The following is a 16,021-nucleotide window of genomic DNA, read 5'->3' as shown; positions in this document are numbered from 1 at the left end:
CCCTGGCTTTGAGATGATCCAAAGGCTTTTTTCAGCTGCTCCCCTTGGAGAAGTAACGCCTTGCTTTGTAATGCAAAAGAATGAATCTTCACTCTTTCATCCATGTAGCAGACGTTTACTGTACATTTCCTGCAGCCAAGCTCTGTGCTGAACAGAGTTTATAGATGAACGTGACAGGGCTTCAGCCGCCAGAGATGGGGATCGGGGGTTGCAAACTAGGACTTGCTTATTTCCTACTACGTTCCAGGCACCGTGCTTGGACCCTTAACACAGGTCATTTCACTTAGTCTGCAAAACAGCCCTATGCGTTGTCCCCATGTCACAGTTGAGGCAATGCCCTCAGAGAGTCTAGAACACTTTCTTAAGGTCGTTCAGGTAGAAAGAAGGGTCTTGTATGTGCCAGGCGCCGTTCTAAGCTCTTTACACCTATTGCTGTATTTCACTGATTCTGTGACACATATTTTAACATCTCTGAAATCTGGAAGCCTGTAGCAATACGTACAGCCTGCCACTGTAACTGGCAAAGCTTCTTCCTTCTTAGTAGCATGGAAAATAGTGATGGGCCTTACACAACAGCGGCTTTTAAGATTTGATGAATTGCTGTCCCCCACTTAACAGGTAGTAAGGGACAGAGCCAGAATTCACACCCAGGTCTGTCTGGCTTCAAACACTTTCGTGCTGACAGCCTAGTGGGGAGGTGGACACAGATGACAGCACAGAGACAACACAACACTCAGCACAGTGTCTCAGCCCTGTGCTGAGACACAGGGGGACCTCTGCACCTACTAAAGCACACAGCAGGGCCACCTGTTCACAAAGCCTTGACCATTCCTTGATTTCCTCTGTTCCCCTTCACCATCCGCTCCGGCAGACCTGACTGCTGGCCACCAGGTGTCAAAAGGTAGAGAGGAATCCAACAATTTCGCTCCTTGGTATTTACCCAAATGAGTTGAAAACTTATGTCTACACAGGAATGTTTGTGACAGCTTTATTCATAATTCCTTCCAAGAGGTCCTTCAGTGGGTGAGTGGATAACTAAACTGTGGTACATCCAGACAATGGAATATTATTCAGTGCTAGAAAGAAATGGCGCTATCAAGCCAATGAAAGACACGGAGGAACCTTAAATGCATATGACTAAGTGAAAGAGGCCAATCTGCAAAGACTACATACCGTATGATTCCAAGTATATGACATTCTGGGAAGGGCAAAACTATGGAGACAGGAGAAAGATCAGTGGTTGCCAGGGGTTCAGAGGTGGCGTGGCAGGTGAACAGGTGGAACACAGGGGATTTTTAGGGCAGTGAAACCGCCCTGTAGGACACTGTAATGATGGAGACATGTCATTAGACATTTGCCCAAAGCACAGAATGGACAACACCAAGAGTGAACCCTAGTGTAAACTGTTGACTCTGGGTGATCGTGCCGTGTCATTGTGGGTTCACAGATTACCGCTGTGGTGGAGGTGTTGATAGTGGCAAAGGGGGCTGTGCATGGGGGGGTGGGGGGATAGGAGGTTTATGGGAAATATTTGTACCTCCTTCTCAATTTTACTATTAAAAAAATATAAAGTCTATTTAAAAAAAAAGGTGGAGAGAAGACGGGCAGGGGTGATAACAGGCAGGGGTGACACCACGGTTTCTTCTGGCTGCCGGCTCCACCTCAGCTGTAGCCCCAGCTCCCCTCTCCTATGCCGGGTGGTGGCGGGGAGTCGGGGGGGGGTACCCAGGCAGGGCCCCACTATGTCCAGCTCGGGTAGTGACCCGTGACCCTGCGCTGCTCCCGGCAGGTGGCATGGAGGCCCTGATGGTCCGGCTGGTGAATGGCTCGGGCCCACACCAGGGCCGCGTGGAGGTGTACCATGAGCGGCGCTGGGGTACCGTGTGCGATGACGGCTGGGACAAGAAGGACGGAGACGTGGTGTGCCGCATGCTGGGCTTCCCCAACGCCGAGGACGTGCACCGGACGGCTCAGTTCGGACAAGGTAGGGCACCCGGAGGAGGAGAACGTGGGGCGAGGGTCCCGGAGGCCTAGGCCTGCCCTCCTGTCCAGCATCCCCTTGACAGAAGTCCTGCCAGTGTCAGCCGGGCTCTGCCTGGATCCTTCCCGCCATGACCACGGGATGCTCATGGCCCCCAAGCGAACATTCTTCCTTCCCTTGAATTGACTCCCTTGCTTTTCTGGTCTCCTACTGGCCCCCGTTTTCAGCCCTGCATCTCAGGGCTCTTATCTAATCCCATGCCCACTTGTCCCGATTACATTTTTGTTACTATTTAGTGCTTAGATAGCACTATCTGTGTGCCAGGCTCGGTTCTAAACATGTTAAAAATATTCACTCATGTAATCCTTACCACACTAGGAAGCAGGTACAGCTATCATCCCTATATTCCATATGCAGAAACGGTGGCACAGAGAGGCTAGATAACTTGTCCAAGGTCACACAGCTAGCAAATGGCAGAGCCCAGGTTCAGACCCAAGCAGGTAGCTCGGGAGTCCATTCTCTTATCCACTCTGCTGGCTGTCCCTGCTCCTCTTTGAGTCTTTTCTTCTTCAGATGAGGATCTCCAAACACTTCATCTCATCCTCAGGGGAAAAGATTTTGGCAGTCTTCACCATTTTGGTTGCTTTCCTTTGACAGGCTTAGACGGTACAGGAGAGTTTGAGGGAGAGGTACAGACCCTTCCTGGGCAGACGGCTGATTTGAACCATCTGTCCCTTTCCGATTGCAAAGAGGTTGGCTCTACCCCAGCTCCAGTCTCTATCCACAGCACTGTGTCTTCCCCTCAGGCTAGTTCTCTGTATTAGTCTGCTCAGCTGCTGTAACAAATACCACAGACTATAGGACTTAAACTGCAGACATTTCTTTTCTCACAGTTCTAGAGGCTAGAAGTCCAAGGTCAAGGTGTTGGCAGGTCTGATTTCTCCTGAGGCCTCTCTCCTTGGCTTGTACAGGGATACCTTCCCCCTGTGTCCTCACATGGTCATCCCTCTGTGTGGGTCTGTGTCTCTTCCTCTTAGAAGGACACCAGTCATATTGGATTAGGGCCCCTCTAATGACCTCATTCATCCTTAATCACCTTTTTAAAGGCCCTGGGTCCAAAGACAAGCACATTCTGAGGTCCTGGGGGTTAGGACTTCCACATAGGAATTTTGGGGGGGACACAATTCAGCCCATAACAATTCAGCTACACACACAGAACACCACACATGCACACTCAGACATAACTACTCACCGTCACAAATGCTTTGCCCTTCATCGGACCTCGAACTCAGAGAAACCTGTGTTAACTCACAACTAAGACAATGGTCCCACCCACTTGAAGACAGTGCTCCCTGCACCTGTATAATAATGTGCTGTGCCCGACTGTGTGATCTCGTTGCCCCTCCACCCTGCATCTTGGTGTCCCAGCTCTAACTTAAAGGGCCTTACAGACTCTGTGATGTGCCTTCCAGCTTGGGCCCCTGGAACGTGAAATACTTCTGCTCAGCTGTCACGAGGACCTGCGTTCTGGCAGGTGTGGGGAGGGATTTGGACTGACCCACTCACACTCAGTTGCCAGGTCCCCGGTGACCTGTGGAGGGGCCGCTGGCCCCGCTATGGAGGCTACTTGTGTCATGGAGCGTTTGCTGTCTTGCCTGAGACCATGGGGGCCCAGCCCACTGTGCTAAATGGTAAAGGGCCTCATGGTGAGAGGAGGGGCATCCTTTTCAGATGGGGACATAGAGCCGGTCACATCCCAACTGGCCACGGAACCCTCCGCTCCCCACGGCTGCCTTTCTTCTCGCGCCCACTTTGGAGTGCCACAATCCTGGCTCAGAATCTTGTCCCTTAGACCTCAGTCACTGTTGCAGACTGAATGTTTGTGTCGCCCGCCCCCCCAGATTCATAGCTTGGAATCCTCAGCCCCGATGTGATGGTATCAGAAGGTGGGGCCTTTGGGGGGTGATCAGGTCATGAGCAGAGCCCTCATAATGGGACTGGTGCCCTTATAAAAGGGACCTCAGAGAGCTCCCTCCTGCTTCCGTGAGGACGTACAGTAGCCTACAAGCCGGAAGAGGGCCCTCCCCTAGAACCGGAACACGCAGGCACCTGGTCTTGGACTTGCAGCCCCCAGAACAGTGAGAAATAATTGTGTGTTGCTTAGAAGCCACCCAGTCCGAGCAGACAAGACAATCACACTCACTGAAGTGACTCCTGTGAAATGTGTTGTGACAGCTGGCGGAGAGATTGACCCCAGCGTCCTGGCCTCTCGACTTCAAGGCCAGCGCGTGGGGAGTTCAAAGGGTCCAGCTCCACGGAGGGCAGCCCACTCGGGGAGAGCGCTTCCCTCCCATCTAAAGCTCTGTGCTGGGTCTCAGCCTGTTTTCTTCAAGGAAAACTGCCATTTCTGTTTGCATGAGGAACAGAAACAGTGGGAACGGTCCTCGTTTTCCTTTTTTGGCTCCAGTGAGGGCTTCTCCCTAATAAGTGGAAGTAAACCTTTGGAGGGGAAAAATCATAAACTCTTTTAATGAAACCACATTGGGTCATTTGAATGTCATGGGCAGGGTTAGCCTAAGACTCTTTCATCCTGCCTTGCTTTTTGTATTGTGTGGTGTGAAGGGAAGCTCTACAATTGCCGCCGGGTTTTTTTTTTTTTTTTTTGGCCGCATTGCACGGCTTGTGGGATCTTAGTTCCCCGACCAGGGATCGAACCCGGGTCCACGGCAGCGAAAGTGCCGAGTCCTAACCACTGGACTGCTAGGGAATTCCTACCACTCAAGTCTTTAAACCAGTCAGTGGGAAGCCAGGCTCGCTTCCACATCAGCATCAAATTTGCACCGTACTTTCCCATCATCATCCAATAACTTAGGTCACGTGATATTCGAGACCTGGACAGGTAGGCAGGCCAGGTGTCACTCGTGGGTGCACACAGGGAAATGGGGGCCGGGGAAGGGATGGGGCTTGCCTGGCACCCATCCTCCTAGCCCGGCTGCAGCTTCTGGCTCTTGCCATGGGCAGGCACTAGGCTCAGCACCCGGGGCACAGAGTTGAGTCAACCTAGTCTCTGACCTCAGCACATTCAGTTTAGAGGGGGAGGCAGACATGTTCACAGATTCTAAACTGTTGGAAGGGCTATGCTGCCCTAGCAGCTGGGGGCAGAGGGAGGGGAAGCCCACCTCTCCTGGCAGCTGGCGGGGTTTGCATCAGGTCCCAAGTGCCCTCTGACCACAGCCTCGCGTCATGCAGGTGCCCCGATTCCCAATCCCAGTCTGCTCACCCTCAGCCTCACGGAGTCTCCCAAGCCCCCAGCCCCGCTCTCCATCCATGCTTGTTTCTTTTCCGGCTGTGCTTCCTGCCCTGCCAGCCAGGACTGCAGACTCGTCCCTTCTCGCACCCTCACCCACTCCCGTGTCCCTTATCTGCTGGGTCCCTGAGTCTTAACAGATGCTACCAGTGTCAACGTCTCTGGTCCCTTGACTCTGTCCCCTCCTCTCTGTTCCCCCTGCTCTTGCCGTAGGAGCTCGGGCTGGGTAGAGCAGTGGCTAGGAGCTCAGTCTCTGGGTCAAAGCCAACCTAGCATCCCATATGTGCCACTTACTAGCTGGTGACCTGGAGCAGATTTCTCAACCTCTCCAGGCTTCAGTCCCTCCACTTTCGCAGGATGATTGCAAACTCGAAGTGAGATCACATACGGTGAGCAGTTAGCACAGTGCAGGCCCTGCGGTGCACATTTATTTGCTGCTTGTTGCGTGGAGATGGGGGCATCCTCCATGAGCTGCTTCCCACGCTGCCGCCCCCTGTCCCCCTCCTGGCTGCCAGGGATCTTTCTAAAATGCGCTCCTGCCTCTGTCACTCCCCTGCCCGATGCTCAGTGGGTCTTTCCTGCTCTCAGGATCAAATCTGGTTTCCTTAGCTTAGTGCCCAGGGCCAGTCCTCACACACCTCCCGCCTCTGGCGGCGCATCCCTTAGCTGCGTGCGCCCACGTGTAGCCTCTGAGCTCACACAGCTGTTTCCCGGCTCCGTATCCCCTCACGTGCTGTTCCTTGGGTCCGGAATGCCTTTCCCTCCTCTTCACCTAACTAATTCCTCCTCAGCTTTTAAAGTCAGCTCAATGATCACCTCCGGAGGGGAGTTTGCCGCTCCACCCCAGCCCGTGATGTAGATACCCCCTCTGCTCCCGTGGCATCTTCTGCGCGTACCTCTCACATGCTCCTGATCGCTGGGGTATGTGGGAACACCTTGAGGCCAGAGCTCCGAAACCCAGGACTGTGCCTGGGACGTGATAGGTACTGGATAAATGTGGGAGGGAGGAAGGAGGGACAGGAGGAGGGGGCGAGGGAAGAAGGAAGGAAGGAACTTCTGTGCCTGCCAAACCTGCGTCCTCCCCAGAGCCATGGAAGGAACTGCCGCACCCTGGCAGTGCTCTCTGTGGTCTGGCACCATAAAAGTTTTCCTGGACGGGGCTCAATAATTGAATTATCAGTTTCCCTGGGAAAAAAGCAAGGAAAGACCCAAATGAGAATGACTCGGAGATTTTTTTTTTTTTTAATTTTAAATGGGTCCAAGAGCTGTTGGAGAGGGAATGAGTGCAGATCAGGAAGATGGAGGGTGATGGCTGGAGCAAGGGTCCAGGAGGAGATGGAGGGCGTGAGACCACCGTAGCACTGCTGGGAAATTAGTCCTGAGCCCGCCAAGAAAATCTTTCTTTGAGACAGACAAAAGGAGCTGAGGAGGGGTACAAATGCATACAGATTTGTAGGTGGGAGTGGGTGGACAGAATTGGGAGTGTTCTCTTTTAATTATATGATTAGCATTGTTTTGCCCTTTTTTTCTAAAATAAAATTCAAATACTGGGAGGTGGCTTAGTGCAAGGGTCAGCAAACATTAAAGGGCCAGGGAGTAAATATTTTGGGCTTCTGGGCCAGATGGTCGCTCTCACAACTACTCAGCTCTGTAGTTGTAGCATAAAAGCAACTACAGACAAAATGTAATCAGACTGGGGGCAGGGAGGCTCTGTGTTCCAATAAAACTTTATTTACAAAAGCAGGCAGCAGGTCAAATTGGGTTTGCAGCCTCCCGGTTTAGTGATCTGTGCTGTGTGCCGTGTATGTGGTTCTATAAGGAACGGGGACTGGACTGGCAGGACGTCAGTGGCCTGGGTCATGATCTCATTCCTTTAACAGTCGTGGGACAGGTCACTTAACCTTTCTGGAGCCTTAGTTTTCCTACCTCTTAAATATCTGTTTGCTAGCCATCCTGCCTGTCCCTGTGTGAGGCTCAGATGGCAGCCTGTAGGAATCAGTGTAACTCATTCTGATCTCAGAGAGACAGCAGTGAGTGGTGGCTTGAAGCAGGATCTTAGTTCCCTGCCTAGGAACTGAACCTGGGTAGCCTGGATGAAAACCAGGAATCCTAGCCGCTGGACCACCAGGGGCCAGAGGCTAGAAGCTAAGTGGCCCTGGCTCTTGCCCCCATTTGAAAGCCAGAATGTTTCAAGGAGGCAAAAACTAAAAGCACGTACAAAGTTTATTATTAGAGACACAGCACAACAAGTGGGAGAGCACACAGAGAAACGGTTTGTTTGTCAGAGACTGAAGCAAGGCAGAAATACACACCTGGAGAGAAAGGGTGTAGGCGTCTTCTAATGAGCGCAGTAAAGAGGTGATCTAAATCATTTATTTAGGACAGACCTTCCGGGTCTTTGTTTACCTTTGGCCAATTTCTTGTTTCTTACTCCACGCCTGACCTGTCCCAGGACTCTCCCCAACATGCGTGCTAACTTTTTGCTAAGATGGATCCCACTGCAGAGGCCGATGGGGGTCTTGGCATCACTTATTATGGGGTGGCACCCCCTCCTTTTTGACCCCCCCAAGGAGTCTTAATGTGCCTGTGCAGTCAGGGAGTTTTTCTTAACCTCAGGAGTAGTCATCTTATCTCTTTACTTCAGCAGAGCTCAGTTTTTGCCACTAACTTTGTCCTTGGAGTGTCTGGGGAAGAACAAAGCTTCAATTTTACTGCCCTTGACAAACACCAGCTGTCCAGGCCAGGGGCCCATCTACTTCCTACCTCAATTCCTTCTATTAATATTACTCAAACATGCAGCAGCTCAAATGTTTGTCCCATGAAGCAGAGATTTTTTTGTTTTGTTTTTATACAATTTTGAAAGGTTGCTTTCCCTTTACAGTTATAACCAAGTATTGGCTCTACTCCCCATGTTATATATTGGGCTGGCCAAAAACTTCGTTCAGTTTTAAGTAAAAATGAAAGACATTTTTCATGTTCACGAAGGACTTTATTGAACAACGGTTTCACTAACCGAACGAACTTTTTGGCCAACCCAGTAATACCTCCTTCAGCTTATCTTACAGCCAATAGTTTGCACCTCCCTGTTCCCCACCCCTGTATTGCCCCTCCCCTCCCACTGGTAACGACTAATTTGTTCTCTATAGCTGTGAGTCTGCTTCTTTTTCGTTATATTCACTAGTTTGCTGTAGTTTTTAGATTCCACTTATAAGTGATATAATACAGTGTTTGTCTGTCTCTGTCTGACTTATTTCACTTAGAATAATGCCCTCCAAGTTCATCAGTGTTACCGCAAATGGCAACATTTCATTCTTTTTTATAGCTGAGTAGTATTCCATTGTATATATATACCACAGCTTCTTAATCTATCCATCTGTGATGCACACTTAGGTTGCTTCCGTATCTTGGCAATTATAAATAGTGCTGCTATGAACATTGGGGTGCGTGTATCTTTCAAATTAGTGTTTTTGGTTTTTGGTTTCAATCAGTGGGATTGCTGGGTCATATAGTAGTTCTATTTTTAGTTTTTTGAGAAACCTCCATACTGTTCTCCCCAGTGGCTACACCCGTTTACATTCCCACCGACAGTGTTTTTCTTTAATCATTTTTTGTTCATTGATGTAATCCCTACACCAAGAATAGTGCTGAGCATGGAGTAGACTCTTAAATACTTGTTGGGGCTTCCCTGGTGGCGCAGTGGTTGAGAGTCCGCCTGCCAGTGCAGGGGACGCAGGTTCATGCCCCAGTCTGGGAGGATCCCACATGCCGCGGAGCTGCTGGGCCCGTGAGCCATGGCCACTGAGCCTGCGCGTCCGGAGCCTGTGCTCCGCAACGGGAGAGGCCACAACAGTGAGAGGCCCGCGTACCACAAAAAACAAAACAAAACAAAAAAATACTTGTTGAATGAATGAATGAATAAGGATAGAATAAAATCTCCACTTACGCATGCCAACAATATCACCTTCCAACAGCTCTAAGTGTCAGAAGACCTGGCCTCTCATCCCAGTTTTTCCCCCTCAAGGTAAAAACCTCACCCTGTTGTTTAATTTTTCTGACTGTACAGTGGGGAGCAGAGTAGCCCCTTTCCCGCTTACCTGATGGGGCATCTTATGGAGCTCCCAGAAAGCCTGCGGAGGAGCAGACCTAATCTAGAGCAGGGCTTTTCAGACCTGAACGCATGCCTGGATCTAGGAGATCTTGTTAAGATGCAGACTCTGATTCGGGTCCGGGTGGGCCCGAGACTCTGTGTTGCTAACAACCTCCCAGGTGATACTGATCTCCTGGTCCTTGGGCCACACGTTGAGTATCAGGCATCAGCTCTAAAGCTAAAAGGATGATTGGTACCTGGAGTCATGACAGCGCTAGCTCCTCTGACATGGCAAGGAGCAGAAACGGTCTTCGGGTTCATAGGCCCTTCAGCGATGTCCCAGGAACTGTAGATACTCACTGCTGCTGAGTTAACAACGCTTTTCTCATTTTATTAGCTCTTCCGTGACTGGATGTTAGCCAGAGCTCCCTAGCCAAACACCAGCTAGAGTTTGGGGTCTTGTGATCCTGTGTATGCGTTTGGGCTCGTAACCTTGGGGCCTGTTCTGTATTTGTCGGTCTCCTTCATTTGCTCCTTTATTTGTTTTGGATGTGACTAATCCCACAGAGCTCTTGGGCCTGTAGCCCAAGGAAGGGTAATTTGTAAACTGATGTGTTTTCCAGGAGACATTTAATCTGAGAATTTTTGCTCGGCTTCAGAGGGCTTATTGTGTAAGAGGCACGCTGTATCCGGCTAGGGAAGAGGCTCTGATGAAGAAATAACATCCAAAGAGACAGCAGAAGGAGGCCTCTCCTCCCAGCTCTGTTCCTGAATTCACTGCTTGCTATTCCCATGACAACAGATGCTGAACATCTCGGCATAAAAAATATGTCCAAACCACTTAGTTCATGCGGTCGATTTCGTGGGCAGCAAAATGGTTTAGGTGGTCCCTTGATGCTCTTTGTAAAGGGGTTTCCCACACAATCCAAGGGTGAGTGACAGTTTTAAGGGTTTTAAGAATTAGTCCTGACAATTCCTCTAAAAGGAGAGGTTGTCTGGCTGCTGAGAGTCGGGACAGGGAGAAAACGGGGGTAGGGTCAGGGGACAGTACTAATCCCTGAGCTACCTTTTGTATAGGGTTTTGGTGCATCTGAAAGCCCTTTAAAATACAGGGACTGGGGATTCCCTGGTGGTCCGGGGGTTAGGACTCTGTGCTCTCACTGCCGAGGGCCCGGGTTCAATCCCTGGTCGGGGAACTAAGATCCCGCAAGCCATATGGTGTGGCCAAAAATAAGAAAAATATTCTCTTGGGACGTCCCCAGTGGTCCAGTGGTTAAGACCCCGCCCTTCCAATGCAGGGGGTGCAGGTTCCATCCCTGGTTGGGGAACTCAGATCCCACATGCCATGCAGTGTGGCCCAAAAAACACAAGAAACAAAATACAGGAATACATGTTACCTCGTTGAACTTGCCCAGGTTGACACAGTCAGTAATGTTGGAACCCAGTTTATGACCTTTGACCCCATGATTTTTGGTTCCGGCTCAGAGACCTAACAAGTCAGGGTGCTGGAGTGACCAGCCATCCCGGTTTACCCAGAACCTACCCAGCTCTAGCACGAAAAGTCTCATATCTCGGGAATCCCTTCCCAGTTTTACAACTGAAATGGTCTTCCTAGATGGGAATGAGACTTGAACTGAGATTTATTCTACTTATTGTAAAGCCCTATTTCTGCTGTACCTATTTCTGCTTCTCACACTTCAATGCAGAACCACTTGCTTCAAAGGTAGATTTGGATTCAGTAGGTGTTGGGTGGAGCCTGAGGTTCTGCAGTTTTGACAAGCTCTGGGGAATGCTGATGCCACTGGTCCGGGACCACGCTTTGTGCAGGGAAGCTCTAAGCTACTGCTTCCTAAAGCTCAGGCATCCTTCCAGAGGGCTCCCAAGTGAGCTCCCGCCATTGGAGACCTTCCTTGGCCATCAGCCCAGAGAGCCCACCTGAACCATGGGTGATGGCCCTGCCCGTTCATCAGCGGGGCTCTAGGTGACTTCTCCCCTCTCCACTGACCCCTCTGACCCCAGACGAGCCCTCTCCATTCCTTTGGAGCCTCACCCAGCTGCCCTATTCCCTTGACATTCAGTAAGGGACCTCAGTGCCAAGTTTATGTCTCTTGAGACTCAGGTACAATCTTGGGAAAGCCAGCTAAAGGCTCCCCTGCATGGGCATCTTCAGACCAGTAGGTTGGTCCCCTTAAGAGCTGAGTGAACAGACAGGCAAAACTCAGCTACATTGTCGTAGGGACCTTGTATTTTGGGAACTTGACCTAATTACTTGTGGTTAGGGATGCTTCTGCCTGTCATTACATAGATGACTGGTTATAATGTTAAATTCTGGGATCCCCTGTCATTCCGAGTACCAATGTTTTGAGCTCATAGAAAGAGACCGTCTGCTTTAAATTTCAAAAGATTGAAGGTAATGTTGGTACTGGCATACTTGAGATACTTATGGGGCACTGGATCTGTCCAACCCGGCGTCTGTCTAACATTGTCCTTCTGATTAGGCCCCGTCTGAATATTCATCAACAAATGCCGCAAGATATCGTATCTCAAAAGCTATGAAGTGTCTCGTATAAAGCATGGCCTGGGAGGCAGCAAGACTTGGGCTTGAGTTCAGACTCTGCCACTTACAAGCTGAGCAACCTTGCACCAGTTGCCATCTGAACCTCAGTTTTCCCATCTAGGAAAAGGGTTTATTCATGCTATCTCACAGCACCATGGTGAGAATGGATGAAGGTCGTATGTGTAAGATGCTGACACATAGGGGCTACTCAGTAAATACCACCGTCTCCACTGTCAATTATTCTTATTCTGCCCTCAAGAAACTGAGCTAGAAAAGAAGTATTTGGTCTTGGTGGAATGGAGAAGGCAGATGGGAACCACTAGATTTGAGAACTGACAGCAGAGCTTGGGACAGCCGGGTCAAGGACAGACAGCAGTGTTCCTGTCTGTTCTGCCCTCCTGCATCTCCGCTAAGAAATCGTGTTGACTTGTCTCCACAGGCACAGGGAGGATTTGGATGGATGATGTCGCCTGCAAGGGCACGGAGGAGAGCATCTTCCGCTGCAGCTTCTCCAAATGGGGGGTGACAAACTGCGGACACGCTGAGGATGCTGGAGTGACATGCAAGAGACACTGACAGTGGGCACAGCCCAAGGTCCGGACCCAGCTGCCAAGCCTCCTTCCTGCATTCCTGGGGTGGGGGCATCGCTCGGGGCTCCCCTGACCCATGCCTCCCCGCCCAGCACCCCCAGACCCCCGGATTCCCATCCCAGGACCCATGGTGGCCTGTCATCCTCCTCTCCTTGGACATCTTTTCCAAAGCACAACTCTGGGATCTACTGCCTGTCTCTCCCTTCCACCAGGGTTCCTGCATGGAGCCCCGGTCAACTGGATCGCCGTTTTGCCAAGTCTTCTAAAACACCATGCATCAGGCCTCCGTATCCATGCTCTCTGTGGTCTGTGAGTTACAGATAAATGTTGGCCACAAATGCATCCGTGAAGATGGGAGGGAGGCATCCCAGATCGTTTACTCTGCAGATTATTCCCAAACCTCAGGCCAAGAGTTTTGACCAGCCAGAGACAATACTGAGTGATTCATTTTCCCCCTTTACTCTGCCTCTGCACAGCGTTTGTTAGTTGGGGGAACTGACATAGAGGAGAGGCCAGCTGTAGGAGCCAGAGGGAAATGCGAGTCTCCTGCAGGAACCAGTCTGGATTCAGAGAAGAGGAGTGAAAGGAACATTTATTGAGTGACTGCCACGCGTGCTGTTACATAGTATCTTGGGTGCTAAATTCGTTTATCACTTTGCAGCATTCCTATAAGTCACGTTAGTGTGGGTACCACGTCACCGCCAGGTAGCATTCAACTGACCCCTTCACCTGACCTATCAGTCAGATCGAGAATGACTGAGACCACTGTTGCTACCTGAACTTTCCTGTGTCTTGGCCAGGCTCGAGCAAGAAGCTTGGGTGCAGGACGGGTGTGACTAGAAGGTTACATACTCCAAACCCCACAGGGTGTGAGTTCAAGGTCAGACAGGACTGGCTCCCAGGGCACCCATCTACACAGGAGGAAAGCTGATTTGGAGGGGGACATGGGGGCTGTCTGGGTTAAACCAAGATCAGCCCTCAGTTATCTGGCAGTCAGGGTTGAAGCTATGTCGCCTGTGTCTCGGAGCTCTTTGGAGGTGATGGTATGGAACCTTCCAGGCCTCTTTGGGTGTCATCCTGTGGTCAGGAGAACACATGTCCTGATGGAGCCTGTAAGAGTGAAAGGAGGGGACTTCCCTGGTGGCGCAGTGGTTAAGACTCCGTGCTCCCAATGCAGGGGGCCCGGGTTCGATCCCTGGTCAGGGAACTAGATCCCACATGCATGCCGCAACTAAGGAGCCCACGTGCCGCCACTAAGGAGCCGGCGAGCCGCAACTAAGGAGGCCGCGAGCCTCAACTAAGGAGCCCGCCTGCCTCAACTGAGACCCACTGCAACCAAATAAATAAATATTAAAAGAAAAAAAAAAGATTGAAAGGAAATGAGGATTCCCTACAATCTCTGGGGGAAGAAGAGGCCGTGGGCCTTTGCAAGTCCTCAATCTGCACCCCTTTCCTAGTGATGGGGAGATCATATTCTGCTTTTGACACGAGGAGGAGGTCAGACTGGGCCATATATGTGTTCTAGGCCTGGGGACCTACATGGTAGCAAGTGAGGGCAGACCCTCCTCCCTTGAGGGAGACACAAACTCAGTCAGGCCTCAGATACACAATCGCCTGTCCTATCTGGTGAGCACCGCTTGCCTGGGGAAGGTGACAGCTGGGACCCTCTGGGTGTAAGACCAGCAAAGTTCCTGGCTGACAACTGAACCAATATGTGCTATTGGTTGTTCTTTGCGAACCATATGCTTGTTATTCATTAATGTCCCAACAATCAGAGACTCTCCTTCTGACTAATTGCTATGTTTACATAACACGCATGTACTCATGCATCTTTTCCCAGAGCCAATATATGTATGCATATATGAACACAGCACTCTTTACTATAAATAGCTCAGCACACCACAAATTTTGCATTAAAAAAGAAAATACTCAAGGTGGAAAGATGTCACGTTGAACGATGTAAATTCCCAAGTCCGTTCTGGCAAAGAATCCAGTTATCCTACCAACGCAGACCCACATAACTTTCTTACTTGGTCTTTTCATTCGGGAAAATACAAGTCTTGCTTTACATCAAAGAAAAACGACGGTGATAAGTGTCTGAACCTTAAAATAAAAGTCTACTAGTTTACATTCCTACTTAAGAGGACATGGAAATAAAATAACCATGGACCTGTATTTCAGGGACTAAAGGAAATTAGGCCAGGCCTAAAATACATCAGACCTTTTATAAGAAAGAATTTCAATAAAGCTAAAAACATGTTGCTAACAAGCTTCCCCTCATATTCTTTCTCATGAAAACCCGGTGAGCGTGGGGAGGACGGGTGAAAATTGGATCGTCTGATAATTTTTCAGCGGGAATTGGTGGAATGGGTGGCTTATGAGAAGCTGTCTTAATACTTCCAGAGGTCAGTAACCACAGTCTAGACCAAGAACATGGTGGCACATGGTGTCTTAAGCCCTATTCGGTAACCTAAGGAAAGGGTCCCAAGCAGCAGAACAATAATCATGGCCCAGCTTGTAAGAGAATTGCTTTCATAGTCATTAAAGGAAAGAACACCTATTTCCTCACTTCTCCAGAGTTCTTACTTGGGGATGTGCTCTCATCTGGAGTTCCATTCACAGATAAGAAGACCGTCCGGAGTTGGTACAAGGTCTGTGACGTCACTGGGCCTCGTCACCCAGTGAAAGGTATGAACTCCCAGGCACAGGACCCGGGGAGAGTGTGGGGATGGCCCAGGTCACCGCCTAGTCCTGGCCACAAACTCATAGCTGCACCTGTGGGAAAACCTAATGGCCCAAGCTTCCTGTAGGCCATAAAAGTTTGCCAAAGGAAGTCAACAGAGAAAAGTGGACTTTCTGGAAATGCACAAAGGAGGCATCCTGGTTTTCTCTAAAAAGTCCAGTGATACCCACCCCCAAATCACTGTGGTTCCCATTCTATATTCAGTCCCATGGAGAAGGGCAGTGGCCCTTCTTCTCCACTCTAATGTCTACAAGGCACTGCTTTTCCCTGGTCTCAGATACCTGAGAACTGACCTTTGGCGCCTTCGCGTGTTGTGGTCAAGCCAACCACTGTAGTGGGTTTGAATTATGGAAAGGAGTTACGCCGTTCTCCACCGTAGGCACCGTGGTTTCTTCAGCTACATTGTGTTCTGACAGTTACTCTAACATTTCTGTAAGATGTCAGCTGTGTGAATCACTTGTCTTTCTCTTCTTAGAAGCGCTCTCCCTTCAACCCTCCATATTAGAAGCGCTCTCCCTTCAACCCTCCATGGAACATCTTTCCCTTCCTTTTCCTCTCCTTCTCCTCCACCTTTCGCTTCTGGGAGCCGAGATGGGTTCTGACTGACTGGAGCTTTGTTATCGAATCCTCTCCACCAGCTCAGCCCCCAGTTAGAATAGGCTAAGGAGCTTTCTGGGAGGACCCCCAGTCCCCCAGGTCATCCTCCCACCCCGGCTGGAGGGAACTTGAACGATTCCCAGCTCTGTATGAGCTCTG

General features: G+C 50.2%; 1 protein-coding gene across 3 annotated transcripts in view; it reads left to right on the top strand.

The window, feature by feature from the left end:
• Positions 1 to 15,064, top strand: part of SCARA5 (scavenger receptor class A member 5) — a 117,893-nt gene extending 102,829 nt beyond the window's left edge. For all 3 annotated transcript variants that reach the window (XM_060015227.1, XM_060015228.1, XM_060015229.1), the window contains exons 8-9: positions 1,790 to 1,984; positions 12,372 to 15,064. In XM_060015227.1, coding sequence (XP_059871210.1) covers positions 1,790 to 1,984; positions 12,372 to 12,508 — 332 coding nt within the window. In that variant the 3' untranslated portion in view covers positions 12,509 to 15,064. The remainder of the gene's footprint in view (positions 1 to 1,789; positions 1,985 to 12,371) is intronic.
• Positions 15,065 to 16,021: the final 957 nt, after the last annotated feature.

The sequence above is a fragment of the Delphinus delphis genome, chromosome 6, assembly GCF_949987515.2.
Source record: "Delphinus delphis chromosome 6, mDelDel1.2, whole genome shotgun sequence".
Lineage (NCBI taxonomy): Eukaryota > Metazoa > Chordata > Mammalia > Artiodactyla > Delphinidae > Delphinus > Delphinus delphis.
This window is presented reverse-complemented; position numbering and strand designations above follow the sequence as displayed.